At 54.2% G+C, this 27,966-nt stretch overlaps 2 protein-coding genes across 5 annotated transcripts; one reads left to right on the top strand and one right to left on the bottom strand.

Moving 5' to 3' along the window:
- Window positions 1-108: 108 nt before the first annotated feature.
- Window positions 109-3,272, bottom strand: EDF1 (endothelial differentiation related factor 1). 2 transcript variants are annotated; one of them, XM_027703371.1, is made up of 5 exons: window positions 3,132-3,271; window positions 2,961-3,012; window positions 1,786-1,946; window positions 1,137-1,230; window positions 109-660 (listed from the first exon to the last, which is right to left on the bottom strand). In XM_027703371.1, exons 1-5 carry the CDS (start codon window positions 3,207-3,209, stop codon window positions 599-601), a joined length of 447 nt encoding a protein of 148 aa, XP_027559172.1. In that variant the 5' UTR covers window positions 3,210-3,271; the 3' UTR covers window positions 109-598. The 2 variants fall into 2 exon arrangements, with proteins under 2 accessions (XP_027559172.1, XP_027559174.1); XM_027703373.1 differs by lacking the exon at window positions 1,137-1,230 and having other exon boundaries at window positions 3,132-3,272.
- A 1,756-nt stretch (window positions 3,273-5,028) lies between these two features.
- TRAF2 (TNF receptor associated factor 2) lies at window positions 5,029-27,699 on the top strand. Of its 3 annotated transcripts, none has more exons than XM_027703346.1 (10): window positions 5,029-5,275; window positions 7,736-7,956; window positions 8,556-8,634; window positions 8,981-9,079; window positions 18,956-19,027; window positions 20,522-20,596; window positions 21,509-21,868; window positions 22,838-23,015; window positions 23,741-23,889; window positions 24,565-27,699. In XM_027703346.1, the coding sequence occupies exons 1-10, from the start codon at window positions 5,258-5,260 to the stop codon at window positions 24,781-24,783; spliced, it is 1,470 nt and encodes a 489-aa protein (XP_027559147.1). In that variant the 5' UTR covers window positions 5,029-5,257; the 3' UTR covers window positions 24,784-27,699. The 3 variants fall into 3 exon arrangements, with proteins under 3 accessions (XP_027559147.1, XP_027559150.1, XP_027559149.1); XM_027703349.1 differs by lacking the exon at window positions 5,029-5,275 and adding an exon at window positions 6,364-6,428; XM_027703348.1 differs by lacking the exon at window positions 5,029-5,275 and adding an exon at window positions 6,698-6,716.
- Window positions 27,700-27,966: the final 267 nt, after the last annotated feature.

The following is a 27,966-nucleotide window of genomic DNA, read 5'->3' as shown; positions in this document are numbered from 1 at the left end:
GGTGTCCCTTTGATTACAATCCCAGAAGGAACAGGTGCTACAGCTCCAGGCATGCCCAGCCACAACATTTGCTACCAGCTGGGCACATGCAGCAGCTCCCCTGGGCAATTGAAGGGTATCAAACTTTATTATAGATCTCTTTAAAACAGGCTGGAAGGAACAAACAAAACTCATTGAGATATAGCAACTGAGTCATCATTTCTGATCAAGCCCCAACTCTCTCAAATTATTTATATATAATATATCCCACCCGTCCCCCAAACTGTTCTAATTAAATGATCACATTTCAGACCACCCTAAGTGCCTTAACATCAGCTGCTGCTAACATCACAATGCACATGTTTTCTGGCAAATCAGAGGCAGGGTCTGGGTTTTTGGGGGAGTTTAGATCCTCAATCTCTGAAAAGGAGGAAGGAAAAACAAACATCAGGAAAATTGCTTCTTTAAGGTTGCCTTTTTACAGCAGGTACAGATTCGGCAGAGTTCCCCCCCAAAGCAAGTCTGAAACCCTCTTGTTCAGCTTGGCAATAAGCAGAGTGTTTGAGGAGAACCAGCCGGGCCAGATCAGTCTGAACAAACTGATTTCGAGGCTTTGTTGTCATTTCCCTTTGGGTCCGGTTTCCAGCGGTTTTCCAATGTCCTTCCCACGCAGTTTGAGGCCTAGAAGACAAAGAAGACCACCACCATCAGCACTCAATCATTCACCCAGTAACTTTATTTCCTTCAATTTTGGCTATAAGGAAGAGAGCATCCAGAAAAAGAGGGCAGGGGAACCAGAGTCCGGGAGAATCCTACTTTAGTTTCTAGGAGCACCAGACCAACTTCAAACAAGACCAACTGTCCTCCTAGGAAATGGGATCTGAACTGGCCCAGGACAGTAACACCAACACTAAATCCTTCCTCAAGTGCCCTCAGGCCTCCGTGGGTCTCAGCATCTCGCTGGTTTAGGGGGGAAGCACACAGGGGTGATCCCCAGGACATGGCCCCATGCATGAAGGTGTAGACAAAGGACAAGAGCTCCCAGTTCTGGTTCAATCAGCAGACCCAGGTTTTATCAGAACACACATGGCACCACACCCACAATAACCTCCACATCCCTCCCAGGCCCTGGAAGCATCGAGTCTCCCTCTGCTCACCGATGGCTCTCTCGATCTTGCCCATGACCTGGTTGTTGGGGATCGCTCGTCCCGACTCATAGTCAGCGATAACTTGTGGTTTTTCATTGATTTTCTAAAAAGGGAGGATGAGTCTCAAACACAGCAAATGCTCAGTAGCAGCCCCCCAGGACTCACACAGGTAAAGAACAGGATTATGACAGACAGATGATCAAATGCTGCTCCCAGGCTGACTCCATCCCCACTGGCACCTCCCTGCACGGGTAACATCCATCTTGGACAGACTGCAACCTCCCTCCCTCCCACGAGGAGCAGGAACACCAGGCACTGCTGTTCCTTCAGACAGCAGCGAGCTCTCGCTGCTCAGCCCCAATGGTACAAACCCCTGAGACTGGTGAAGCTGCCGGGGGAGGGGGGGGAGGAGCAGCCTCCCACCTCCCAGCTCAGCAGCCACAGCAGGCTCTGCCTCCAAGCTGGGGCTCAAGGGCTGCACAGACAAACCCTGAAACACTTCCCAGACAACTGAAGGCACCGGGAGATCAGACACCAGAGATGCTGCACTCCCCAAACTTCCTGCCCATGACACCATCCCACTGCAGCTGCCCACGGGGGACAGAAAAGGTGCCCACCCTCACCCACAGGTGCCAACCCTGCCCTAGGTCCCCCTCACCGTGGCCAGGTCCTTCTGCGTGAGGCCCTTGCTCTGCCGGCCCTGCTGGATCACTTTGCCCACCTCCAGGGAAACTCTGTCATGGTGCAGCTCCTCTGTTTCACGGTCAAGCTTGGCCGTGTTCTTTGTAATGAAGTGTTGTTTGTTCTGGCCTGCTGCCCCTGTTATTCCAAGAGAGAACAAAAAAACAACCAAGGACAAACAAATCAAGGCTCAGAGCTGTGCCAAAAAGTATCAAAGGGCTTTTTCCAAGCCCTCAGCTGCTCAGGATCCCAGAGAGCTGTCAGGATTACAACATGCCAACATCAGCACTGATCTCACCCAGATCCTGCCCATCAGGGCAGCCCTGTTCATGGTGCTGTGCAGAGCACAGGCCTCCAGAGGCTCCTTTCTCTACTTTACACCTGAACTTCTCTCCAGACAGGCCAGAGCTTGCTTTTCCTTCGGGATTTAATACTCAAACTTCACTCCAGACACATGTTTGTGCTGCAGCATAGGGGGGTTAATACTTGAAGTTGAATCTTGTTTGCTCAGGTATGAGGCAGCACAAATAAGGGTCTTTTAACCAATTTTCTGATGCCTTTTATAAGTAAATTCTAACTGCACTTAGCTTCACTGAAACCCTGAGGTCCAAAATCACATTGTTTGTTTTGTTTCATTTTACAGTATTTAAGTCTTAAGTTGGATCCTTTGTCTCACATTAGTCTTTGACATTCAGTGTCTCGACACAGCTGACTAAACTTCCTTCAAGAACCATCTCTTTATTTATTTTCAACCATCAGAATCTCCTCCCTACAGTGAGAGAACCTGGGGATTTACTTCAGACAGGAAACAAGGGATTTTTACAGAGAAGCGCCACAGGAAAATAAACAACCATTCAATCTCTCAACAGAAATAAGCTGCAAAACTGGGGAGCTTAAGTTTTGCGACCAGAAGAGCTCTCACAAGATCTCTGCAGAAACCAGCCGGGGCTGTGCTCTGGGCCACCAGAACCTCAGGGGGGGTTATCCGCGCTCCCGAGGCGCGCGGGGGTCTCGGGTCTCTGCGTTAGGCCCAGCTCAGGCCGCCGGCTCAGCCGGGCGGTGCCGCCTCCTGCCCCCCCACCACCACAGGCAGCCGCCCCCGGGGCCGCCCCAGGTCGGGCCGGGCCGGGCCCCCCCCTGCGTGATACCCACACTTCTTAGAGGTCTCCACGTCCTCCCCGCGCCGCTGGGCCGCCAAGATCGCCTGAGGAGAGAGCGAAAGTGCGGGTTGAGCGCGGCGCAGCTCGGAGCCGCCGCCTCGGCCGCGCCAGGCCCGGCCCCGACCCCGCAGCCCCCGCGCTGCCCGGCGCTGCCCCCGCTGACCTGCTTGGACTTGGCCTGGGCGGCGCTCGGGCCCTTCTTGCGCAGCACCGTCACCGTGTCCCAGTCGCTCTCCGCCATCGCTACGACCCCGCCCGGGCCGCGCCCGCCTCGCCCTTCCCCGCCCCGCCCCCGGGGAGGGGCCAGCGCCGCGCGCGTGGATTGGGCGGCGCGCACGCCCGTCACGGGCGGAGCCGCTCATTGGTGGGGAGCGGCGCTGGCGCGGCGGGCGGGGCCGCGCGGTCCCTATGGACTTGGGCTTGGCAGAGCCCAGCGTGACGTCGATGCTGCTGTTGGGTGCAAAGCCTGCCAATCAGCCTTCTAGCTCTTCGATTGGCCAGCTAGCCCGCCAGCCGGAAGGCGGGCAGCATGAGCCCCTGCACGCTGCGATTGGCTGCTGGCATTGTCAGTAACCCGGTACCCGGCACGGATTGGTTTTCTCTCCGGTGCTGTCACATCCGTTGACCAATGGCCGTGCCCGGCTGAGACGAGCCGAGCACGCGCAGAGTGGCGGCCCGCGGTGCCTGTACCGGGCGGTGCGGGAGCCCTCCCGCCCCCGAGAGCGGAGACAGGACCGGGCCTGAAGAGACACGGGATAGGCCCGAGGGGACACGGACAGGGCCGAGGGGACACGGGAGCAGCGGCTGAGGACACTGCGTTGGTTCAGCCCAGGGAAGGGGATACAGAGGACTGACCGCACCGGGGTCTACAGCTCCTCCCAAGGGGCAGCTCCCATCTCTGCTCCTGTGACCAGTGACAGGACCCGAGGGAACGGCTGGAGCTGTGTCAGGGTAGAGTTAGGTTGGATCTCAGGAAAAGATTCTTCCCCCAGAGGGCAGTGGTCATGGCCCCAAGGCTGCCAGAGCTCAGGGAGTGTTTGGACAACGTTCTCAGGGACAGGGTGGGATTGTTGGGGTGTGTGTGCAGGGCCAGGAGTTGGACTGGATGGTCCTCGTGGGTCCCTTCCAGCTCAGGAATTCGATGAAACTCCCTGAATTGCATGAGAATCACCCAGAGAGTTCCGCAGTAAAGGCAGGAAAAGCTGCTCCTGCTCTCGTCATTTCTGAAGTGAGAGGGGACAGGGTTAACGCTCCCCGTGTGGGGTTTTGTGGGGTCTCCCCATGACAAAGTGCAGGAGGAGTGGCTGGAGCCCGGTCATGGTGATCTGGGCACTGCTCGGAAATCAGGCGCCGGGAGAGCACAGAGGTTTGTCATCTGTCGTCTGTCAGCCGTCACTGCAACACGCCGGGCCCCGGCTCCCGGGGGGCGGGAGAGAGCAACCGTGGGACGAGAGATGGAACGTCAGCGGGGCGCAGGCCGTGCAGTGGGGCCGGGGCAAAGCAACAGCAGGAATGGGAGAAGACCCAGGTGGTCTGGTCTCATCCCGTCGTCATTGGAAGCAGCCCCGGGTGGTCCCGTCCCGCAGCGGGTGCTGTTTCCTGCCCCTTTGGGAACAGCACGTCCTGCCCCGGCACTGCTGCCAGGTCACGGGCAGGTCAGGAAGTGCAGGCAGGGTTTTCCTTGGCTGGATGACATCACGCAGCCGAGAATTCCAGGCCCGCAGAGCTTTCCATGCTGGTGTTCCCAGAGCAGTGCAGTGTGCCGGGAAAAGTGCGGTTGCAGTGCAGGGAGTGACGCGGTGCCGGTGCGGGGGAGCTCTGCTCGTGCCATTCCCGGTGCCGACAGGGATGTCCCGTTCCCGGCAGCCTGAGCAGGACGTGGTGCCGCCGCGACCCCGCCGCGCCCCGAGCCCCGAGCCGCTCGGCCACGTCCTCGCAGCCGCGCTGCCGGGGGAGCCTCCTCGGCGGCTCGGTCAGGGCAGCACTGAGCCGGCTGCCCCGGCTCTGGCCGGGCAGGATTTCCCCAGCCCGGGTGAATTCCCCGCAGTGCCAGCGGTAAAGCCCTGGAGCCCGCGCGCCCAGGCGGGCTCGGGGGACTGCGGGCTGGGGACCCCGGGTGACAAATCCTGCCGCGGTGACCTTTCGCTGAGCAAGTTCCCCTGCGAAAAGCACCTCGCCGCGGCTGTGCCGCGCCTTTCCTCACACGGCGTTTGTCCTGCCACCGCCCACCCTTCCCAGCCTCCCCCCTCCGCGTGTCCCCGGGAAGGCGCTACAGGACGCGGGGTGGCTATGGCCCTCTGTGCGCAGGTAGGGGAGCACCCACCGCTGCCCAAAAGTGGCTTAAAGCAGTTCCTCAGGGTGCCAAGGCTCACCTCGGGCCGCTCCCGAGGGACCGGGGCTTCTCACCCGGGGGGTGCAGCGGGAGGGTGTCTGTCCCTCGGTGGGACCCTGCGGGGGGGTCAGGGTGCCCCCGGAGCTGAGCACCACAGTCCCTCCGGGTCCCCTTCCAGCAGCTGCAGGGGGTGGAGGGGGGTCCCAGGGGGTGGATAAGGGGACCCGGGGGGTGTATGGGAGGTCCCGGGAAGTGTATAAGGGGTCCAGGGGGGTGTATGGGGAGTCCCAGGGGGTGTATGAGGGGACCCTGGGGATGGATAAGGGGACCCAGGGAGGCGTATGGGGTGTCCCAGGGGGTTAGGGGGGTCCCGGGGGGTGGATGAGGGAACCCTGGGGATGGATAAGGGGACCCAGGGGGTGGATGGGGGTTCCCGAGAGGCTGGGTTCATTGCCAGTGGGGTGGCCTGAGGCAGGGATATGGTAGTGGACCGTGGGGGATCATCGGGACGTGGTGCTGAAATGAGAAGTGGCAGAGGGGGTGTGTGGGGGCTGTGTGAGGGGGCGACAGGGATACTGAGGGGCTGACAGTGGGTGACAGTGGGTATGGCAGGAGGCATAACTAGGGGTGTCAGTGTGGGGGTGTTGGGGGGGTGACAGGGATTGGTGTGGGGGTGTTGGAGGTGCAGGGATGGGTGATGGTGTGGGGGTGTCTGTGTGGGGGTCTTGGGTTGTCGGTGCGTCGGGGTTGGTATGTCGGTGTCGGGGGGTCGGTGTGTCGGGGTCAGTGCTGGGGGGTCCGTGTGTCGGGGTGGGTGTGTCGGGGGGTCGGCGTGGCGGGGTCGGCGGGGGGGGGTCCGTGTGTCGGGCTCCGTGTGTCGCTGTGTCGGTGTCATTATGTCGGAGTCATTGTGTCGGTGTGGGGGTTCTTGGTGGGTCCCGTTCGGTGTCGAGGGCGGGGCCGTTGCCCGTTGTCCGTTGTGGGCGGGAAGGCGTGGCCATGTGGAGGGCGTGGCCATGTGGGGGCGTGGCCATGTGGAGGGCGTGGCCATGCGCGGGGGCGGGGGCCGGCGCACACACGTGTCCGGGGGCGGGGCCCGGCGGCGTTTCCGGTGCGGAGCGAGGGGCGGTGAGTGCGGGGGGGGCACCGGGGGGACCGGGGGGACGGAGCCGGAACGGGCCTCCCTCCGCCTGCAGCCCCCGCCGGCACAGAACCCTCCTGGGTCTGGCACAGAGCTCCCCGGGTCGCGGGGTGTCCGCTCTTGGGGGTTTCGGCGGAGCCAGGCTGGGAGAGCTGGGGGTGTTCACCTGGAGAAGAGAAGGCTCCAGGGAGATCTCAGAGCCCCTTCCAGTGTCTAAAGGGGCTCCAGGAGAGCTGGAGAGGGACTTGGGACAAGAGATGGAGGGACAGGACAAGGTGAAATGGCTTCCCACTGCCAGAGGGCAGGGTTAGATGGGATATTGGGAAGGAATTCTTGGCTGTGAGGGTGGGGAGACCCTGGCGCAGGTTGCCCAGAGAAGCTGTGGCTGCCCCTGGATCCCTGGAAGTGTCCAAGGCCAGGTTGGACAGGGCTTGGAGCAACCTGGGCTAGTGGAAGGTGTCCCTGCCCATGGCAAGGGGATGGAATGAAATGAGCTTTCAGGTCCCTTCCAACCCAAACTAGCCTGAGATTCCATGTATATGCTCCCTTGGGCGTTCTGGGTGGTTGTGGGATGTACTCTCAGTGAATGAATGTGTGAGATGCACCTTTAGATCATCATAAGCGGTCAAAACAAAAGCATTTTATTCTTTTTCTCCTTTCCAATTTGCTTGTGCCTCTCATGTGCTCATTTTCTATCCTTCTGGAGAGCCATGTCTTGCAACAAATGTGGGTAGAGCCCTTCCCAAATCTTCGTTTGCGAAGCCTGGACATGATGATGATGGAGAGCCATGTGTGCCTGCTTGAGCATCACCAGTGAATCTGGGCTGCATTATGTGTCCCTGGGACCAGCTGCCTTGAAGCAGAATTTTGGTGCTTTCTGACAGGCATGAGAACAAACATTGGTAGGCTGTGGTCACCTCACTCAGTGTCAACAGGTTCTTGGTGGACTGAGGCCATTTATTGTATTCCTCATCAGGTTTAGGACAGTTTTTTACCTTGTTTGGGGCCAGAAGCCGTGATTTCTCTGAACAGGCTGCATTTCAGTCAACTTGGACAGGGGGTTTTATGAGATCTGTCCACTCTGTCTCTTTGTTCTGGATTTAGTTCTAAAATTCAAGTTTCCTCCCATGTTTTTAGCCAGGTGAAAGTAGGCGTGTGATGTGGTTTACATCAGTGTGTTTGCCTGTGTTGGTGGGGTTTGGGGGCCAGCGTAACATGCTGTGAGTAATGTGTTCATATGAAAAATCACCCCCATGCTGTTATAATCAAATAGGGGAAATTCTTTTATTTTCAGTCTTTGGAGATACAGCCAGAACTTTTCGTTCACATGGCAGCAGCAAACTCTTCTCCACCTGGTTCTTTGGATGTAAGCCAGCCTGGGTTTGCAAAGGAGATCCTGGGAACTAAACTGGAGGTCAAATACCTCTGCTCTGATTGCAAGAACATCCTGAGGCGACCGTTCCAGGCACAGTGTGGCCATCGCTACTGCTCCTATTGCCTGAAGAAAATCATCAGGTAACTGTTGTGCTTTCAGGATGGACACAAAATGCTTGAAAAGGTATTTTCAAGATACAAAAGGAGAGAAAAGTCTCATTTTCAGAGCCCTCTCAGTGAGGGAGCTGTGTTTAATCATTGAGGTTCAGCATCACGTCTTCTCTAAGGGAATGTCTAATCTCTGACTTGCCTTCATTGTTGCTTCAGAGTTCCCTTTTCCACAATTTCCTGGATTGTTTTTGCTGTTCAGGAGGCAATCCAGGCATATGACCCATCTCCTTCAGACTTCATCACAGCTGTTGAATGCTCCTAAAAGTCATCATTTGGTTGTTGTGTCAAAGTGGGAGAGATTTAAGCACAAGCTGGCTTCCAGAGAAGTTTCCTTGTGTTCTGTCTCACTCCTGCCTTTAAGTGAGGGAAGCTTAATAGAATGGTTAATCATGAGAAGAGAAAAGAATTAGAAATAGGCATCAAAAATACACACGAGAAAAGGCTCAATGTGGTGTTTTAAAAATAAAAAAAGCACTTTGATTTTGTAAAGTTACCGGAAGTCACTTTATTGCTAAATCATGAATCAATTCCTTTTTGTTGTGTTTGATGATTATTTTTCTGTCTGATAGTGCTGGACCTCAAAAGTGTGCCAGCTGTATCCAGGAAGGAATATACGAAGAAGGAATTTCTATTTTGGAAACAAGCTCGGTAAGAAAAAATGCACTTAAGAAAAAATTAACGGATCACTGGTGTCACTAACTGCAGTATTTGTTTAAAACATGGGCTCTGAGAACCCCTTATTCCTAGGAACCCTTTTCTTCAGTAGTGAGAGTGGTGACTGGTGTGTTGGCCTCCCCGGTGCTGAAATCCAGGTCACGTGTGTGTGGTAGTGCCCTACTTAATGCTGTCACAGCAATTTGGTTGCCATTAGCACACCTCCAAGGCTGCGATGGGGCAACTGGCCTGGGAGGAGTCTTCAGAAAGAATTAGGAGTCCTGATCAAAACTGCAACCCCTCAGTAGTATTTGTGGTTTGCTTGTTTTTTGCCCTCCAGGCTTTCCCCGACAACGCGGCGCGGCGGGAGGTGGAGAGTCTGCCAGCCATGTGCATCAACAGCGGCTGCACCTGGAGGGGCACCATCAAAGAGTACGAGGTACAGGCCACACCAGGGCTTGCCATGTCTGCATCCCTCTTTCCTCCGTGTTCAGGGAAGGCTCGGGGGTTGTCTGTGCCCACTGAGGGCGGGGTGGGAGCTGTCAAATCCCTGGGCTTCACTGTAAACTGGCGAGATTCCCAGAGTGAGGGTTCGTATCCCCTGCTGAGGGCACAGGCTGGACTGAGACCGTTTCAGGTTTGCTTGCGAACGTGTCCCTTCCATGATGGGAGCCACCTGCTGTGTCTCCAGCTCCTTTCTGCTATAAAAGACTATCAAGAAACAGTGCTGTGCCATGAAATTGTTGTGCATTTCTCTGCATTATATGAACCTAAAACCTCCTTCAGATCCATCAGCTCAGGGAAAGTGGCCTGGCCGTGACCCTATTTCAGCTGTCCCCATAGCTACCAGGGCAGTGGGACTGAGCACTGGCTGATCACCCATCACCCCAGGCTGTTCTGGGCCACAAGCCTGGTTTTTCCACCTCTGCTCTTCTCAAGGAGCCCACTAGCTTTTTAATCCAGGTTTTAGTTGTGGCCGTGGGCACCTCGTCCATAGCACGTGAATCTATATTCACCTGTGAAGCTTTGGTGCTCCTGAAGGATAGTTTTATCATCCCTCTTGGAATGGCAGAACCACCATGTGGAGGGATTGAGATAAGAGGGATTTTATTTCCCTCTAACACTTGCCCCAGGTAAAGATCATAGCCTTGTGGTTCACAGAGCTCTGATAGTGACTGAGATGTGTGTCAGGAACAGGTTTAACCTTGGTTTGTCGAGGCTAACGTTGGGATTCTCTCTATGATGCCATTGCAAGGTGGAAGGAAGAAGCAACAGCTGTGCATCAGGCCTGAGCTTTCAGCCCAGGCTGCTGAACCTTTTAGCAAGGAGGTGCTTCTGGAGCTCTGCTTCCTTGTCCTGCTCTCTGAGCCTTCTGCTGTGTGCTCAAAGTTCAGTCTAGAGGATGAGGGTGTTGGTACTAAATGGTTCTGCTGCTGTGAACCCCCATTCATAGATCTGTGAGAGACTCATGGTGTGGATGTGGGACAAGAAATGTCAAGTGAAAAGCTTAACACTGCTGCAGCATGGAGGGTTTGGGGGTTGCATTTCAGGGAACAGGGTGTACCCTGATTCCAAGGTTCAGGCTGTGCTGGTGGTGCCTGCAGATTGTTTGCTTCATGCTTCAATTTCTGCTGGTGTCCATAAGCCTGATGCCCTCTGCAATGATTAGAGTGAGCTCATCTCCATTAGACTAAACCAGATTACGCCTGTCAGCAGCTTCCAGTGCTGAATGTGCTGTGGCTGATGAGCTCTGCTGAACTTCTTCTTCTGGGTTTAAGAAAAATCTTAACATGTTCCTGCAGAGCTCAGCAAAAATCATCTGCTGCCAAAGATCCTCCCTGTGTGGCCTAAAAATATTTGACTGCTTGTGTCTGGCCAGGGCTCCCCCTGGGATTTCAGAGGAGCAGGGAGCTGTCCCGGGATCAGGCTGACTTCTTGCAGGGCTGCAGGTGTGTGTGATGCCCCAGAACCTTACATACAGCTGCTGAAGAGCTCCTGAATGGATGAGGCTGTGCCTCTTTTTTACTTTGTACCTGATCTTCCCAAGCCCCAGTTTGGTGTTTGCTCAGACAAAGGGTGTTTGAAAGAGGTGGGCCCCATAGCTTGTGGGTCTGTGGCACACCTCTCCCCTGCCAGTGGTTTGTGAGTCTCCACTGTCCTTGTTTTTGTGAGTCTTAGGGCAGTCCTGTGTGAGGGTTGTGGGGGTTTGGAGCAGTGCTAGCTGGTTCCTCTCACGGTTGATTTGCCTCTCCTGCCTGTCCGGTGGCATTCAGCCTAAGGGAGGAGGTTATTTTGTGCTGTCTTGGGAGAAGCTGGTTCTTTCCTGGGAACTGGTGGGAGGAGGCAAGGTCTGGCCTGTGTTATCTCCTCCCAGCTGCCTGCCAAAGAGCTGTGGCATTTAGTCAGTGCTGGCTGTCTCCATGCTGTCAGAGCCATGTGGCTGGGAAAAGAGGCACCGAACGGCTGCGTTGGCCCAGAGCCTCTCAGTACTGTGGACTAGTTAAACCCAGCCTTCAGGGCCGCAGCCTAGAGCTGCCTGGTGCAGGAGTGTTGCATCCGTAGCTACGCTGTGGGTAAAGTCCTGCAGCGGCTCAGCGCTCCCACTCTGGAAAGTCCCTCAGAGCTATTTCCGACAGGACATGGAAAGTCCCTCAGAGTGAATTCATTGTTTGCTAATTTAAAAATCATGTGTTGTACTGAGAGAGGCTGCTCCCCCCTTGCAAATCAAGAGATACTGTCATTTCTGGTTTGTTAATCTTATCAGGGCACGCACAGGGTAAAAATGTTCTGCAGCTGGAAAGCTCAAGCTTCAAAAAAATGAATAGAGCTGATGTCAGTTTTGCTTTCTGTTCAGGCAGACTAGAGTTCACCTCTTGAAGGGACATACAAAACTGAACGAGTGCAGTCTGCTTGGTCATGACTTGCACTTCTGCTTCAAGCTCTGTGGACCGCATGAAAACTTAAGTCTAGGTTTAAAAGTGCATTTTTCAGCCTTTGTAAATATTGAGTGGTATTTGAATAAAGCAGTTTGTGGTGGGGCTGAAGGGTTTTTTCTCTCATTAGTGACCTTGTTTCCTGTATGGGTTTCCTGATGAGTCTACCTGCATGTACATACAGAACAGAAGGCTGTGAGCCTTTAGATTCAGTGGAAAGTCTGAGAAGGGATGCAGAAACTAAAACCAGCCTGTTAGAACAAAAGCAAAGAGCCCAAAATGTGCCCAGTGGTATCCAGGCAGAGGGAGTTTGTGGTACCTCGGCTCTGATGCATTTCTCCTCTTGCCTTGCAGTACCTCCAGCTGCCCACGCCCCTCTCTTGTTTTATCAACATATCCTCAGTTCTCATATTTTTGCTTTTCATCCCACCAGCTCCCATTCTTCACCCTCCCTCCAGGGCTGGAATGGGAGGAGGGGGCTGTGGAGGGGGGTCAGCCTTGGCATTCCCCTTGGTTGCCCCAGACAGGGGATTTAACTGTGCCCCTTCAGCTGGGAAGAAACAGAATTATTTGAGACATAAGGAACTTGAATTGACCAAGTTTAGGAAGAAGAACTAATTTTTAAGCTTAATCCTGACAGCAGTATTTAAATTGAGTTTTATGGGGCAGTTGTAGGAAAACAGATTGGCTCAGCTCCTGAGGCAGTGACTGTCAGCTGTGGGGATAACTTGGCCTAATCCATGCTGGAGGGGGTGTGTTTTCCTTGAGTTTGTTGTTGACACCTTGGTTTTAGAGAGTTCACTGTAAGTGAAGCTTGGAAGGCTGTGGAAAGTTCAAGACTCAGAACTCAAGCGATGTTATTCCAAAGCCTGTGGTGTCAGAAAGGATGTTCCTTCTGGGCTTCCTGGGACCAGGAGAACAAGGTAACTGGGCAGTTCTTTCCTGCCCAGTGTTCTTACTGAGAGATGCTGGAGAACCCCTACTGCACCTCATGTAGGGAAAACTGTCCCCTGAGTCAGGGCCTCCTACTGCCCCATCATCTTGTCATGCCCCCCCTTCCCAGCTGTACCCCAGGAAAGGGGTGATTTTCAGCTGAGACGGAAACTTCATCTTCAGGCTTTTGCACATTGCTCAGAGCAGAGGTGCTGGTCTTTGGAGCTCCTTCACCTGGCTCCTGCTACTCCAAAGATGTACCTCTGAGTGTTGTATCAGTGTTGTCTGTGTGGGGTACAACACTCAAGATGCTGTGGCAGGCACGGTGATGCTGTATCAGCGTGACCAGCCTTCTCTTTAAAACTCAGTACAGCATTTATTGTCTTTTTCTGAAGATTTTGGCTCCAAGTTCTGACCTGGAGGTGAAGTGCAGTTTGCAGCCAGCTCCAGCCTGAGCAGCAGGACCAGACCACTTTCTGGTGGGAGAATCCCTGACTTGCATGTGCAGGTGACCAAAAGGACCTGCTGCTTTGGTAAAAGGGATCTGACACATCTTTATTTTCCAGAGCTGGAGCCGAGGCCCACAGACACAGCCCAGCTTCCCTTACAGTCCCCGCAGTAGTTTGTGTAGCTGGCTGCCCAGGCCCCAGGCGGTTTCCCTTCCAAGCCCGTGGTGGGAGTGCCAGAGAGCGTGCGTGGGAGGAGGTTGGAAAGCCCCGGCTGTAGAGGGTCTGCTCTTCGTTTCTAAAACCAGCTCAGTCTTCTTGTGGTGGCCCAAAAATTAACAGTTTTGGCATCTACCTATTGGAGAATGAAAAGCTGTCAGTCACAAATTTGAAGTGGAGGTGAGTGCTGTGTGTCCCTTCTACACCTTGAGGAAACCCCTTGCCATGCATGCAGCTGGGGGGGTTGTGGGGCCAGGCAGATGTTCCTTGGGCTCCAGGTGTCTGGCAGGAGCCAAAGCCATAATCACACACACACACACCCTTGGGCACTTCCAACCTCTTGGACAGCAGAGAGAAATTGAGTTTGAAATTAAGCTGCTCACCACAGGCTCAGCCTCTCCAGCGTGTAAAAGACACCTCTCCCCATTGAAATATTTGTCTTATCTCCCCTTTTCTGAGTTCCAGTGGTGTCCTCAGCCTCATGCTGTAAGAACCCTTCTGTTCATAGCCTGCATCTCCACACTGCCTGCGGGGCAGAGGAGCCACCCTTGCCCCTGCCCACCATCTGCAGCTCCCAGAGCTCGGCCAGTGCCAGCACCACCCTTCCTGGTGTGGAGGTCAGGTAGACCCATGAGAACTTCATCCTGAGGCTGTTCCGTGTGATCTGAGTGATTAAGGTGAAGCTTTGAGTGCTGGTGAAAGTGCTGCTAGAAAGGAGGGAGATTCTTTCCAGGAGTGTTGTCCTGGGAGCTGGTCAGTATGGGCAGTGGTTTCACAGAGTCACAGGGTGGGTAGGGTTCGAAGAGACCACAGCGGCTCATATGGCCCAACCTCCCTGCTCAGGCAGGGTCATCTCAGAGCACGTGGCACAGGACTGTGTCCAGATGGTTCCAGAATATCTCCAGTGAGGGAGACTCCACACCATCTCTGGGCAGCCTGTCCCAGTGCTCAGTCACTGCACAGTGCAGTTCTTCCTTGGAGTGCGGCCGCCAGCCCCGCAGCACCCCCGCAAGCACACAGCAGAAATACCATCAGAGGGGAATTCAGATCCTGGCTACAAACCTGCTGGTGCCTGGCACCCTTAGTGTGGCGGTGTGACTGATGTCACCTCCCTGGTGACAGGGTGTTCTCCAGTAGTGACCTCTTTGGGTGTGAACAGCACATCTTGGGCGTTTTGACACGACCGGGACTGTGACTGTTAGTTGTAGCCTGGAAGACCTGCAGAGTTGTCTCTAATCAGATGTTCCCAGTTGCTTTGACCCTTCCTTACGTGTCAACCAGCTGTTTAAGGAGACTCAGTGTAGTCCAGCGCCATGATTTTTAATTTCCTTGGCAAGCAGATTTAGTCCTTTTGGTTTTGCAGTGCAGCTGGCCATGTCCAAGGTGACAGTGGAGCTGGACCAGGGCAGGGTCAGACTCAGGCTGATCTAAAATGCCCTGGGGGTCCAGCCCTGGCTCTGTTTTGGAGTAGAGTTTCCCTAGGAAAATCATTCCTCTGTGATGATAGAGGGATTTGGAAAAAGCATGCTGGATTGTGCCACCACCTCATACTTGTCTAGTTGAAAGCAACCAGGGAAAGGCAGAGTCTGTTTTAGGAAATGATGGAAAACCTGATGCTGCTTCAAATGCATCTCATACCCTTTTCTGCCTTCAGAACCTGCTCTTGCCTTCACACCTGTCTTCAGTGCCTGAATGCTGCTTTGGTGTCCCTCTGCCAACAAGCCCCAAAGCAAAGCCTCTCTCACATCAGCCCTAAAAGCTGATGAGTAAAACATCAATGCCAAAAGCAAGAGTTCCTGGCATCACTTCTGTCATCAGCTCGGATGGGCACTGGGCAGCAGTGAGGGAGTGCTGTGTTGCCGTGCCCTTGCTGCCCTACACCCACTCAGCTGGAGCCAACAGCAGCTACTGATAGGAGCTTCGTCCTTGGTTTTGACAGTTTCTTTGAGGTTTGATTATTTGTGGTGCCAGGTGAACTTGCTTGGATCTGTCACCAGCATGTCCCAGCAGAGGGAGAAGTTTGCGTCTGGCACCAGTTTGTGTGAGCCTCAGAAAGCTCCCATTCCCACTTGGCACTGGGAATTACAGACTGGGTTCCTGCTTTCCAGCCTTGTGTTGCTGGTTCCATGCAGTAGCACAAGGACTGAGCCTGTGGTCACGATGGGCCTGGTAGCCCAGCCCACCTGCATGGGGAAAGGTTGAAGCAGGCCTGGCATAGAATCAGCTTAGGACTCTCCTGGCAGGAGGAGCTCTGGTATGGAAGGGTTTGGTGACTTCAGAGGAGCAGGACATCCCAAAGTATCTGCCTTGTGTGGCACATTCCCATCTTGGAGACTCTGGAGCCCCTGGGGAACTGGGAGAGGTGCACAAAACAACTCATGCTTCTTGGCACAATGGATTCAGGTTCCCTCAAAACCCTCTCTTTTACACTGGAGACCCATTTTCCTCTACAATTGCACTGGCCCATCCTTTTCCTTGTAGCCAGGCTAAGATGGTGAAGGAGCAAGTGCTGGACATGGCAGTGCTGGGGCTGGAGACTGCCCAAGCCCTGACAGTCACCAGTGTGCTCTGTGCCGTGGCACCTGGCTTTCCTCTGCTGTCCTGGTAGTTTTCCTTCATTTTTGTTGCTCCCATCCCGCTGCCAAGCCCTTGAGCTGTGTCTGCTTATGGTTGCTGTTGTGCTCAGAGCAGACTAACGGACTGACTTTCCAAGACCAGGAGACTTTGCAGGAGGGCTGCAGGGTGCAGCTCACTGTGAGCCTGTCCTTCTGTCCCTCGTCCCTCTGCCAGCCCTGCCCTTTGCTGTGACCTTCCCGCAGGCTCTGGCAGAGGTATCTTGCAGCAGCTGCTTCAACAGTGGTGTTTCCCAGCCACCTGCCTTGTCGCTTTGCTGGAGGGGGAACCCTGTGTCACACTGGTGGATTCCCAGTGTGGTTACAAGAGCACCTTAAAACTGGACCTGTGTGGATGTGGCAGGTTACGAGCAGAGCAGCTGGGCAGCAGGGGCACCTCCTGCTCTGCCACCAGGGCATGGGGATAATGATTTCCAGCAGAAGCCTCTTCCATAGTTGAAGTCAAGTTTAGCGACACCCTAAGAAGTGAAGTGGCAATGAGATTAAACTGCAGCTTTCGCTTTTGTCTGAGGCAGAGAGAGAGGGGAGCAGCTCATCCTGGCTTTGTGATAGAACCATAGAATATCCCAAGCTGGAACTGACCCACAGAACCATCCGGTCCAGGTCTTGACTCTGCCCAGGACACCCCAACAATCCCACCCTGTCCCTGAGAGCACTGTCCAAACACTCCTTGAGCTCTGTCAGCCTTGGGGCCGTGCCCACTGCCCTGGGGAGCCTGGGCAGTGCCCAACCACCCCATGGGGGAAGAACCTTTTCCGAGTATTTAACCTAAACCTCCCCTGGCGCAGCTCCAGGCATTACCTGGGGTTCTGTCACTGATCCCAGAGAACAGAGATTGGTGCTGCCCCTCCAGAGAATTACCTGTCTGCTGGTGGTGGGTGATGGACAGGCTGCTGTGGGATTGTCTCGCTGTTTATTATTAGGGAGTGAAATCGATGTGCGGATCAATCAGCAGTTTTGGTTTTAATTGGGTGGGAAGAGCCAGATGTTGCTGACAGGCTTTTAACCTGGGTTGATTTTCCTGCTCCTGCTGTTGGATGCTGCAGGCTGGCGTGTGCCTCAGTGGGTGAGAATCAACACTGAGGTAACCAGAGATTAGCCCTGAAGGTCTGAGCCAAACTGTTGTCTTCCAGCCCCCCTTTAATTCTTCCATGGCTGTCCCCTCCCTCTGACCCCTGTCTAACTTGATTTCCACTCTAGTTCCTTCTGGGAGAGGGCCAGCTCTTGCCTAGCCCTGCTCGCAGCCATGGCTTTCCAGAGCTCCTGAAAACATTCCCAGCGAATGCCTGGATGACAGTGGTGCTCATCCCTGTAGCAGGGGCTCACAGATGTGGGTTTAGGAAAGGTGTAAACAGAGGGATTGTCCCATTCCTGTGGGAGTGGAGTGTGGCAGATGAGGCTCAAGTGCCAACCTCTGCTCTCGTTGGCTCCGGGGTGGGGTGGATTTCTTCCGGCACTGATACCATCCATCTCTGTTCTGACACCCACGTGGGGTGGGAGGAACAAGGGATTCCAGAAGAGCCTGTAACTGTTTATACAGAAATGTTTGTCTGGAGGTTTGGATCTGCGCTGGCTGAAGCTACTGGGTGTCTTAAATCGTTTACATAGGGAGCAGTTGCACTGTGAGCTCAGCAGGGCTGGTTTCCTTCCTGTGCTGCAGGCAGGGCTGCCTGCTCTTGGGTGTGGTGCTGCCGGGAGTTGGAATGGAGGATAAATGCTGGGAGGTGGGGAGTGTGGAGGGGGTGGTAGTTTCACACTCAGCACGTTAGCATGGGAGACCATAAGTTTAAAATACTCTCTTTTAAAATAGTTGTCTCTACAGTGAAGTTTCCTTCCTTCAGCCAGACCGTCTGTCCTTCTGCCGGGTGCTTTGTGGGTCATGGGGGAGATGCTATCAGGTGTTTCTAGCACAGGAGAGCACTAGGTGGGTAGAAGAAAGGGCTCAGCCCCTCTGAGTGAGTGGGATGAAGGCAGGCACTTGGCCTCCTCCTGCACAGGCAGAGTTGTGTGTGCAGGAAGAGTGTCCGTGTGGGCAGCAGTGCCCCCCGCAAACCCTGCGGGCTGGCTGGTCACCAGAGACATGCAGTGAAGCTCTGAGCCTGGCTACTCACTTAAAGCATAAAAAGGAGAGAGTGACCAAGAAGCCGACGCTGAGCCACTGGTGGTTTCACTTTCCGCTTTCTGATGTGTAACAGGGTGAAGTTTTCCCCGTACGTGTTTCCCCCCCTCGCCCTGCCCCAAGACAGGACCTTCTGTCAATAGAGACTAAATGTGAACAAGTTTTCAAACCTCTCATTTCAGACAGCTGCATTAGAAATGCTCCTTGTTGGTATATTTTCTGTCTCTACCATGGCAGGAGACTTCAGTGCCCTTATCTTTTAATCTGAATTTTGATCTGCATATTCATGGTGTTTCCAATGCCTAATTTCAACTGGTCAGTGTGTAAAGAGAAGGGTTAGGCAGTGTGGAAACGACAGAGAAGCTGGGGCATATTCCAGCATTCCCAATTTAGTTGGTGTTGCTGCCCAAGAGTCTGCTGAGGACAGAGGATCATGTTGCCCTGATCAGTTGCTCAGCCCCTCTGGCCATCACACAACCCATGAGCTCTGGCTGCAGGGACAGGTGCTTGTGTGCAGGGACTGCTAAATGAAACAGTTTAAAAATATTTTCTTTCTGCTAGAAAAATGGTATTCTGATTCAAATGGGAAGATACAATCAGACAACTCAGCCTGGCGTGGGATGAGCCAGTGCTGGGCCCATGCCTCAACTGACTGATAACCATTACAGTGGAAAAATTATCCAAATTATCCTGCTGAGGTAGTGGCTGACTTCACTCAACCTGCCCCTACGTGTCTTCTGGCAGAGCCGTAAATGGAACTTCCTGTTGATTATCTTGGCCATCAAAGCAGTAATTTGATTTTTTTTTTTAAATCATTATAGCAGCTTTTAAATGGAGGTTGAGTCTACATAGAAACCCAAAATTGGGGTAACCTGGAAGTCACAGGATGAGTTAGCAGTGCAGAGTGATCAGCATGACCAAGGTCTTGTGTGTAGGTTGGTAAATACAGCACTCAGCTGTAATAAACTATAAACCAACCCTCAATGGGGCTTTTATGTAGAGGACAAATATCTCATGTTCATTTTTTCACAGGCTCATGATGAAGTCTGCCCTGAATTCCCGCTGACTTGCGAAGGCTGTGGGAAGAAGATTCCCAGGGAGAAGGTATCCATCCAACCCTGTGCCGTGGAGGTGTTTGTCCTTATGGGCTGAGCTTGGCATTCTGGGAACAAGGAGGAAAACTGAGTCCGTTAGGAAGTGGAGTGGAGAGAATGATGGAGTGGCAGCTGTTAGTGTGGATGTGACCTTTCCATAAGGCTGAAAGTGCTGGGTGGGTGTGAGGGAACGTGACTCACCAGCGCTTGCAGGTCTGCACTGGTGCTGCTGATGGCACCTCATGTCTGGGAGCAAAGCCTTTGTGGCAAAAGCACACTCATGGGTTTGTGTCCTGCAATTATGGCAAGGGAGCCTATCTCCAGCTATATTAATTGATTTCTAATTAACCATCTAATGGAATCCATGTATGTAGGATCTCTGTGCTGCTGGCTCCTGGGACAAGGCTCACAAGTCTGAAAAATTAAAGTTTCGGAAAAACATATTCAGAATGCACATTCATCTGAAACCATCCTGCCTGCTACGGGCAGATGTTTTTAGTAGCAGGGCAAGGGAACAGAGGCAGCAAAAAGAGGAGCAGAAGAGTTCTTCTAAATGGGCAGTGTAGGGCACGGCTGGGGGCTGGCGAGGCAGCCCAGCTTGTCAGGGGGCTGGAGTTTTGGGTACAGCCCTGCTTGTCTGCAGGCTGGAGCTGAAGCCCTGCAAAGAGCTGGCTCATGGGATCCCCATGGGTGATCTACTCTGTGTTTAAATATTAACTCCTTCATTTACCTCTCCAAACTCTTGTTGATTATCTGCAGCCGTGTTAACTCTGAGTAACCTGACACATTACACAAGCCAGATGGATCTAGAAGCCTTTAAAAATGTGGTTTAAAACCAGTTTTAATCGACATCTGTTGTAGCAGATGTAGGAGTTAAGTGGGGAATATGATGGTTGTTCAGAACAGAATTCTGGTATCTGTTGAGAGGTGTATCAAACTCAAGCTGATGCTGTGCCAGTGCTTGGTGGATTAATCATATGCTGTGTGGGAACCCGAACAAGTCATCTCAGTGCTGGGGTGTTAGTGGCACCTCTCTGCAGAAATATAATGCTGGGATGGAGGTAAAAATACCAACCTGTGGCACGTCCTGACCAGTGTTATGTGAAGTGCCCAAAATGAAATGTGTCCCTGTTTTGTGGGGTTGTTCCCTCTGCCTCCCTTTCCTCAGCCCTCAGGGAAGGTTATTGCTCAGCATGTGCAGCTTGTACATGTGCTGGTTGCTTTTTCTCTCTTGTATGTGCAGGTGAACAGTGAGACCTCCCAGACATCAAGAGAAGGAGAAATTAAGCTTTCTTCAGAGATCAGGGCTGTATGTCTATACAGTGAAAGTCATGCCTGATGGCAGACAGTGCCCAGGTTTAGCCAAGCATGGTGACAGCTAGTGATTAGCCTTGGGTGTTCTTCAGCTCAGCTCAGTTTCCCAGATGTCAGTGAGATGGAAAGGGAGCACTGGGGACACATCAGATCTAACAGTGTCTGTCTTCCTTCCTTCTTTCCTTTCTAGTTTCGGGACCATGTGAAGACCTGTGGCAGATCCAAAGTGCCTTGCCGGTTCGAGGCTGTGGGCTGTGCTGAGGTGGTAAGGGCTCCTCTCTTGGTTTACCTTGAGGCTTTTCAGTCCCAGTGTTAGAGTTCACCTGCAAGCTGCTGTTGCCCAAACTGGCCCAGGTGTCTGTGTTCAGGTGGTTGAACAAAGAGAGGTTTTAAACCCTTTGCACATGGAGCTTCACATCATCTGCTGTGCAGAGTCTGAGAATCCTATGAACTTCCTGTGGAATGAAATCTCCTCCTACTTGAGTGCTTTGGGACTCTGGTGGTCATGCTGCTTTCAGGGGGACAGGCTTCAACTGACAGAGGACAGGGTTAGATGAGACCTTAGGAAGAAATTCTTCCCTGTGAGGGTGGTGAGGGCCTGGCACAGGTTGCCCAGAGAAGAAGAAGAACGGGAAAGAGACGGGACTTGGAGCAACTTGGTCTAGTGGAAGGTGTCCCTGCTCATGGCAGGGGTGGGACAGGATGAGCTTTTAAGGTCTCTTCCAACCCAAACAAGTTTGTGATTCTGTAAGCAAAGAACATATTTCTCCATGGCCAGGACATATTTCTCCATGTCACTTAGTTTTCTGAGCTCCCACTGGTGATGTTCATATAAATCTCTCCTCTAGGGGGGTTATGTGAGGCTTGTCCTTTGGTGCTGTTAAGCTCATCTGAGAGAGCTTAACAGCACCCGAGGGGGTGGAGGAAGGCAGAGCCAGACCAATGTGTACAGCTGGGGAAGTATCCAGCATCCCTCATTGTATGTGATTTGAAACGCTTCTAAAACAAAACAAAAACCCACACCACCCCCATCAAAACACATTTTTTATCTCTTTCTTTGTTTTTTTCCCTTTATAATTTAAAACTGGTGTCGTGACCTCGAGAGGAGGAATTTGTTCTGTGAATGGTGACTGTAAATTGTGCAGGCCGAATAGGGGATGTGTTTCTCTTCGTGTAGGTGGAAAATGAAAAGCTCCTGGAACATGAAAGCAAGTGTTTGACGGAGCATCTCTACATGCTGCTGAGCTCTGTGCTCAGCCTCAGGGCTGGTGCTGGGGACCTGAAACCCCTTCCTGCGCTTTCCTCATCGCAAAACAACTCCCCACTGCTGGCAGCAAACTCACTGTGCTCAGAGTCAGAGCTGTCTCGGTCCCTGCAGCTCTTAGGAAGGTGTGAGGCCCTGGAGAGGAAAACAGTGACCTTTGAGAACATTGTCTGTGTGCTGAACCGGGAGGTGGAGAGAGTGTCCCTGACAGCCGAAGCCTACAGCCGCCAGCACCGGCTGGACCAGGAGAAAATCGAAACACTGAGCAACAAGGTGTGTAACTGCTGACCTGGGGCCTACCAGCACTCCCAGCAGAGGCTGTTTCCTATTTCCTTTCCCTGTTATGAGCTAGCAGAGCTTCACCATCTGGCCCTGAAACTCCACAAATCTGAAGGCAGAACTGAAATACCCTTTGTGCCTGTGCCCAGCCTTCAGCAGCTCCCTGGAAAAGCTGGGAACTAAACTGACTTGCATAAAGCATCAGATCTGTGTTAATTATCAAGTTGGGCAGACACCAAGGGGTTCCTCCTCAGCAAAGTTTTCCAACAAGAGCCAGAGCACCCAGGATTTCACTGCATCTCCCTGAATCCATGGGGCCATTTGCCTTCCAGATGTTTCCAAAGGAGTGCTGCCTTTGCCAAAGGAGTGCCTTCATTGCTGCTGTCTGCAGCATTGTGCCACGCACAGTCTGAAGGTGTGAAGGAGCTGCCCACACCAGTCTGCTCCAGCACAGTCCCTGTGGAGTGCTCCCAGTGTTCCTGGCACCCAGAGCTGTGCTGTTTGCAGTGAACCTGTACTCTCTGGGCAAGGGAGCTGCCCAACTGGCGTGACCCTGTGTGAGCTGGCAGGGACGAACCTTCCGGAGGGTGAAGGTTCTTTGTTTTCTCAATTTAGTTTTGTCACAGTGCTGAGTTATTGGGGGTTTTTTCCCCTTATCCTCACTTCTCGTGCCGCTCACCCAACGGAGTGGCTCCTTGGGAGAATTTTTCCACTGTCTGTGGGAAAGCTTCCAGCTCAAGTACTGAGCTGTAGCATAGTGTCATGATGAATTGGCTTATGTTGCTTGATTTCTCCCTCCTATGATCCCTGTCTTTTCTGGAGAAGGTCTCCCACTAAGGAGCAGTGCTGGAGGGGCTGTAGAAGTGTGCTGGTGTGTGCAGGTGGTGCCGGTGTTGTCGGCTCTTGCCGGGCTCAGAGCCTGCGTGTTTCTGACCAGGCTGCACCGTGTGTCCCACTGAGCAGGTCCGGCAGCTGGAGAGGAGCATCGGGCTCAAAGACCTGGCCATGGCTGAGATGGAGGAGAAGATCCGCAACATGGAAGCTTCCACCTATGACGGGGTCTTCATCTGGAAGATAACGGAGTTTGCCAGGAAGCGTCAGGAGGCGATAACAGGCCGCTCACCTGCCATCTTCTCTCCAGGTGTGCAAAATCCCCAAAACCTTTTGTGTCTCAGCTGCGTGTGGGGCTTGTGGTGGGTCCTTCGCTGCCAAGGCCAGGTTGGTTGGGGCCCTGAACACCTGGTCTAATGGAATGTGTCCCTGCCCATGGCAGGGGGTGGAACTATCTGATCCTTGCATAACCCTTTTGTTAGAATTAAAATACTCAGAGACTGTAAAACCAACAATAAAATGGTTAAGGAGGGGAGGAAATATATATTAGAGCCCCAGAAATATATTTTTAATGCCTAAAGCATAACTATGCAAGAGACAATGTCAAAATAAAGCCCAAACCTTACCTAGGGAAGTGCTCAAGTATCTGTCAGAGGAAGGGGCTCTCCTCACAGAGCCAACACTGGGACAGTGAGCAAGCAGCACATTGGGATCTGGTTGTTTTCTTGGGAAGGCATTTCCCAGATGTGAGCAGTAACCTGAAACCAGCTCCTCACACAATTCCCCGGCAGAGCTCCAGCTTTGGGGTGCTCATGCAGGCAGGAGGAATACCCAGGGCTAGCAGTGCCTGCTCTGCATCTGGCCAGGCCAGGGTCTGCACTGCCAGATCACCTCTGTGGTGTGGGTATTTTAAGACCCGAACGTGACTCCTCCCAGATTCCAAACTTTAGAGCCCTCAAATTTCAGAGGGATCTTCTGGTTCCAGGCTATGCTGGGTTGGACCCTCACTCTTCCTGTTCTGCACCTCTCTGGCAGCTTTCTACACCAGCAAGTACGGCTACAAGATGTGTCTGCGTGTGTACTTGAACGGGGATGGCACCGGGCGTGGGACCCACCTGTCCTTGTTTTTTGTGGTGATGAAGGGACCCAACGACGCGCTGCTGCGGTGGCCCTTCAACCAGAAGGTGGGTCTGGGACAGAGCCCGCTCTGCCCAGCCATGGGCCTCTCTGGTTTGGCACCCACTCAAGCTTCTCATCACTCTCGCTCTGGCCCACTTGGCAAGGAGGAGAAAGGACTCTGTCTTGGCTGCCCTGGGAATTCCCTGGGTGTGCTGAGAGCACTAGGTGTGCTGTGGAGCAAGGGGGTGACACGGGTTGTTCGGGACCCCACAGAGCATCTGCAGGGGTTGAAGGGGAGGGAAGTTTGTGGTGGCCTCGGAGCTTGGTGTCGGGAGCTCAGATCCCAGCTCCTGGGCCCTGCAGGTTTGGGGAACACGTGGAGGCTGAGCAGACATGCACAGATGCAGAGAGGGAACACTCCCTTTCGCAGGGGAAAGCAGCTCAGGGAAGTACCTGAGTGCAGTGTTGGTGTTGTGAGCAAGGTGTAGGTTTCAATCAGTCCGACAGCCCTGTGCTGCCACAGGGAAGTTTGCAGTGACAGGCAAGATGTGGGACGGTTTCTGCAGGATGTCACTGAGGTGACATTCTCTGCTGGCCCCACTTGGAGGCATTTCTCTGATTGCAGTTGTGCGGGGTGGCTGTGGCTGCTGGTACCTGCACCTGTTACAGCAGGTCACTGGGCTGGGCTTCCATGTGCCTGTTACTTAGTCACTCCCTTGTGTTTTCACCTTCCCCCACAGGTCACCCTGATGCTCCTGGACCAGAACAACCGGGAGCACATCATCGATGCCTTCCGCCCCGACGTGACGTCCTCCTCCTTCCAGCGCCCTGTCACGGAGATGAACATCGCCAGTGGCTGCCCCCTCTTCTGCCCCGTCTCCGTCATGGAAGCCAAGAACTCCTACGTGCGTGATGACGCCATCTTTATTAAAGCCATCGTGGATCTCACAGGCCTCTAACCCTCCTCACCTTGGAGCAGTGAGCGTGGAGCCAGCCCTGCCCGGGGCATCCCCCGCTTGTGCTGCACTTCAGGCAGGTCTCAGAGCAAGGAGGGGGCATGGAGTGGAAGAGAAAAGCCCTTCCTGAAAAGGGACCTTCGCTCTGAATGGAAACGAGGTGTCTGATCGGAACCCTCTTCCTGAGGAGAGGTTTGGGTGGACATTGGCAGGCTGTGGGATATGGAAGATTTCCTGCAGGGACTTGGGTGTCTGAACTGCTGCTCTCTGGGCTCCCAGTGGAAACCAATGCAGCTCTTGCTCTACCAGTTTAGTGCACATCCACAGTGCTCTGTAGTAAAACAACAGTTTGCCCTGCCCAAGCTCCACCTCCAGTGGATTTTGGCTTGGCCGTTTAGGACTTCCTTCCAAGATCTCCGTGTTCCTGTAAGTTGTGTGCTACTGGGCACTCCACGCTACGGGGCACAGGGAGGGTGTGTGGCAGCTGCGGTGCAAGAGAGACATGGACTGGTTTGATGCTGGGTTGATGCAGTCGGTGTCTTCAGGGGGTGCTGAGCTGCGGGGCAGGGGAGCCCTGAATCCAGCCCTTGCTGGGAGTGGGATGGTTGGTGAGTGCTGGGAGTGTGGAATGGGGCAGGAGGTGTTGCTGCCCAGAAGGGAGCGTGGAATAACACCAGGGATGCCCATAGGGAAAGAGAAGTGAATCTACCCTGGAGACCGTCCATCCTGTGCCAGCAGAGGAGCCTGACACAGGGCTCAGCGTGTACCCTGAGAGCCCCAGGTCCTGCCACCCTCTGGGCAGCACTGGGCAGGGTGGGGGCCAGGCTGGGAGCTGTCTTTGCTCACAGGCAGATGCTCTGTGCTGGCTTCCCTCCCATCATGGGGCAGCTGCACGAGCCTTCCCAAGGCTCTTGTCACTGCCAAGCTCCACGTCTGTCTGTGCCTGTGCTGCTGTGTCTGTCTGTCTGGGCACTGTCACCTCTGGCTGTGGCACTGATGGACGGGACACATCTCCTGTCTGCCCATGCAGTGGGCAGTGCTGGCCAGCCCCTGCCCTCCCTCGGGGCCTGCAGCCACCAGCAGCAGCTGTCCCTGCCCATCGCTGGGCTTGGGAGTCGTGGGCCAGCTGGTTCCTGGTCACAGCACTCTGGAGCTCTTCTTCTGCTCAGCCCCCTTTGAGCCTGCAGCCACCTGGGTAGGACCTGGGGGCTGGAGAAGTCCCTCAGTGAAGTGTGCTGTCCCTTTTCTGTCCCTGGGCTCCTTCCCTCTGGGCAGCACATATTCAACACCCATGAGAAAGTCTCTCTCTCAGTGTTCGTGGGGAAGAACCAGCTGCCACATCCCTGTGTGGTGCCAGCTGATCCTTCTGAAACTGTTGTGGGTTCCTGAGCCGGGGTGGACTTGAGGCTTTGTTGCCTTCTCTGCCTGTGCTTCTGGCACCTCTGTCAGTACCCCAGGAGATGTTTTGTTGGTGGCAGGAACCGGCTGTGAACACCCCTGCAGTCAGTGATCAGGGGCCCTGGCTGGCTCCTGTGGGCAGCAAGGCTGGAGCATGGTCACCCTCCTCCATGGCTGCCTGGATTGCCCTGAAAGGGAGTGGCAGCTGTGCTGGGCCTGCGGGCTGCGAGGCTGCAGGGGAGGAATTCCCAAAGCCCCCTGCTGCCAGCAGCTCCTGCCAGGTGCCCAGCCCTGATGGCTGCAGAGTCCACCCTGCTTGTGGTGTGTTCCCACCTTGGCTCTGGCACAGCCACCCTGGCAGGGCCCAGGACACCATTAGGTGAGGGGCTGTGACCTGACGGGGATCCCTGTAGGGTCTGGCTGTGCCCCTACACACTGGCACTGCCCTGACCTGCCCCTGGGGCTGTTTGAGGTGTCCCTGCTGCTGCCCAGGGAGCTTGGTGGCTGATCTGAACTTCCCACAGCCGTGGCTGCTGTGCTGGCCAGGGGCTCTCCCTGCCTTTGAGCCCCCTTTGGAGTCTTTGTGTAGAACTCATCACACCTGTGTGTGCAGGGGGCAGGAGAAGGGGGACAGGAGCCTGTGCGGGACAGAAATGGCAGGGGGAGGAGGCAGGACCCTTCCTTTGTGCAGGTCCCCTCCAGCCTGTCCCACGGGACATATCAAGCCCTGTGCTGCTGCTTTCACCCTGTGCCTTAGGGAGGAAAATCCAGCCCAGCAGAAGCCCTGCTCCCACCCACTGCAGCTCTCTAGGGAGGCTGAGAAAAGCCTGGGAAGGGAGAGGAAGGTCAACTCTTCTCGTTGAGTGGTTGTGAATAAGGTGTGTTATGGGGGGGGTGCTTGTTCTGAGTTGATGTGAATGTCTTTGCTCTTGAGGTGCTGCCTGCAGCAGGGCTGGGGGCTCCAGCCAGGTAGTGCCAGGAGTGGCTGTGGAAACACTGGCTCAGCTGGGGGAGTCTGGGTGGCTTTCAAGGTGGGAGATGGTCCCCTCCTGTCCCAGCACGTGCCTGGAAGGTTGGTGGGAGAGTCCGTGCTGTGAGCAAAGCTCAGGCTGAGCCATTCCAGCCATGGTGGGGCCAGGGGGTTGCTGCCTGGTGGAAGGGACATGGCCTGTCAGCCCCTTCCTGGAGCTTTTCCTGGTCGTGCAAGGATGAGGCTGCAGCCCTGGTGCTGTAGATGCTGTCTGGGCCTTTTTTGGGTTTTAGCAGCTCTTGAGCTGGCAGTGGGAATTGTGTCCATGTGCTGCAGGCAGGGGTCCAGCCCCTTTCTGGGCTCAGCTCTGCCAGCCTGGCCATCACGTGGACACTGGGCACAAGCCACCGCTGGATTTTTGTGGGTTTTTTTCCCATTTTCTCCCTTTTGACCACACCATCTCAGCCTGGCACTGTGAACTAAGTTGTTGTTTTTTTTTCCTTGAGGATGTAGTATGGTCAGAACTACTAATAAAACCTGTTTGAACAGCATTTTGTGTATGAACCGTGGGACGCTGGGGCAGGATTGACTCAGGGTGGGGGGATTTCTGTGCTTTGGGCTCTCCCCAGCTCCTGCCTCCCTGCAGCCTGGGGCAGCTGCCCAGCACCGGGGGGGGTGGGGGGGGGACTGGAGCAGGAAGGGAAGGAGCTGGAATCTTGCAGCTGAAGCTCCACTGGGCCAAAGAGCCAGTGCAGTGGTGCTGGCTCAGTGTTAGCAGAGCAGAACCACTGGAAAGGCAAATCCAGCACTCCTGGGTT

The sequence above is a fragment of the Neopelma chrysocephalum genome, unplaced genomic scaffold (genome assembly GCF_003984885.1).
Source record: "Neopelma chrysocephalum unplaced genomic scaffold, ASM398488v2 Primary Assembly neopelma1_226, whole genome shotgun sequence".
Classification (NCBI taxonomy): Eukaryota; Metazoa; Chordata; class Aves; order Passeriformes; family Pipridae; genus Neopelma; species Neopelma chrysocephalum.
This window is presented reverse-complemented; position numbering and strand designations above follow the sequence as displayed.

What these genes read in the sequence shown, in the direction of transcription:
- EDF1 (XM_027703371.1), bottom strand. Translation starts at nt 3,209, where the DNA reads ATGGCGGAGAGCGACTGGGACACGGTGACGGTGCTGCGCAAGAAGGGC. An exon ending in CCCAGGCCAAGTCCAAGCAG is followed by an intron (nt 3,013 to 3,131) that starts GTCAGCGGGGGC and finishes CTCTCTCCTCAG; the next exon opens with GCGATCTTGGCGGCCCAGCG. An exon ending in CAAGATCGAGAGAGCCATCG is followed by an intron (nt 661 to 1,136) that starts GTGAGCAGAGGG and finishes TTTGTCTTCTAG; the next exon opens with GCCTCAAACTGCGTGGGAAG.
- TRAF2 (XM_027703346.1), top strand. An exon ending in CTATTTTGGAAACAAGCTCG is followed by an intron (nt 8,635 to 8,980) that starts GTAAGAAAAAAT and finishes TTTGCCCTCCAG; the next exon opens with GCTTTCCCCGACAACGCGGC. An exon ending in GCACCATCAAAGAGTACGAG is followed by an intron (nt 9,080 to 18,955) that starts GTACAGGCCACA and finishes ATTTTTTCACAG; the next exon opens with GCTCATGATGAAGTCTGCCC.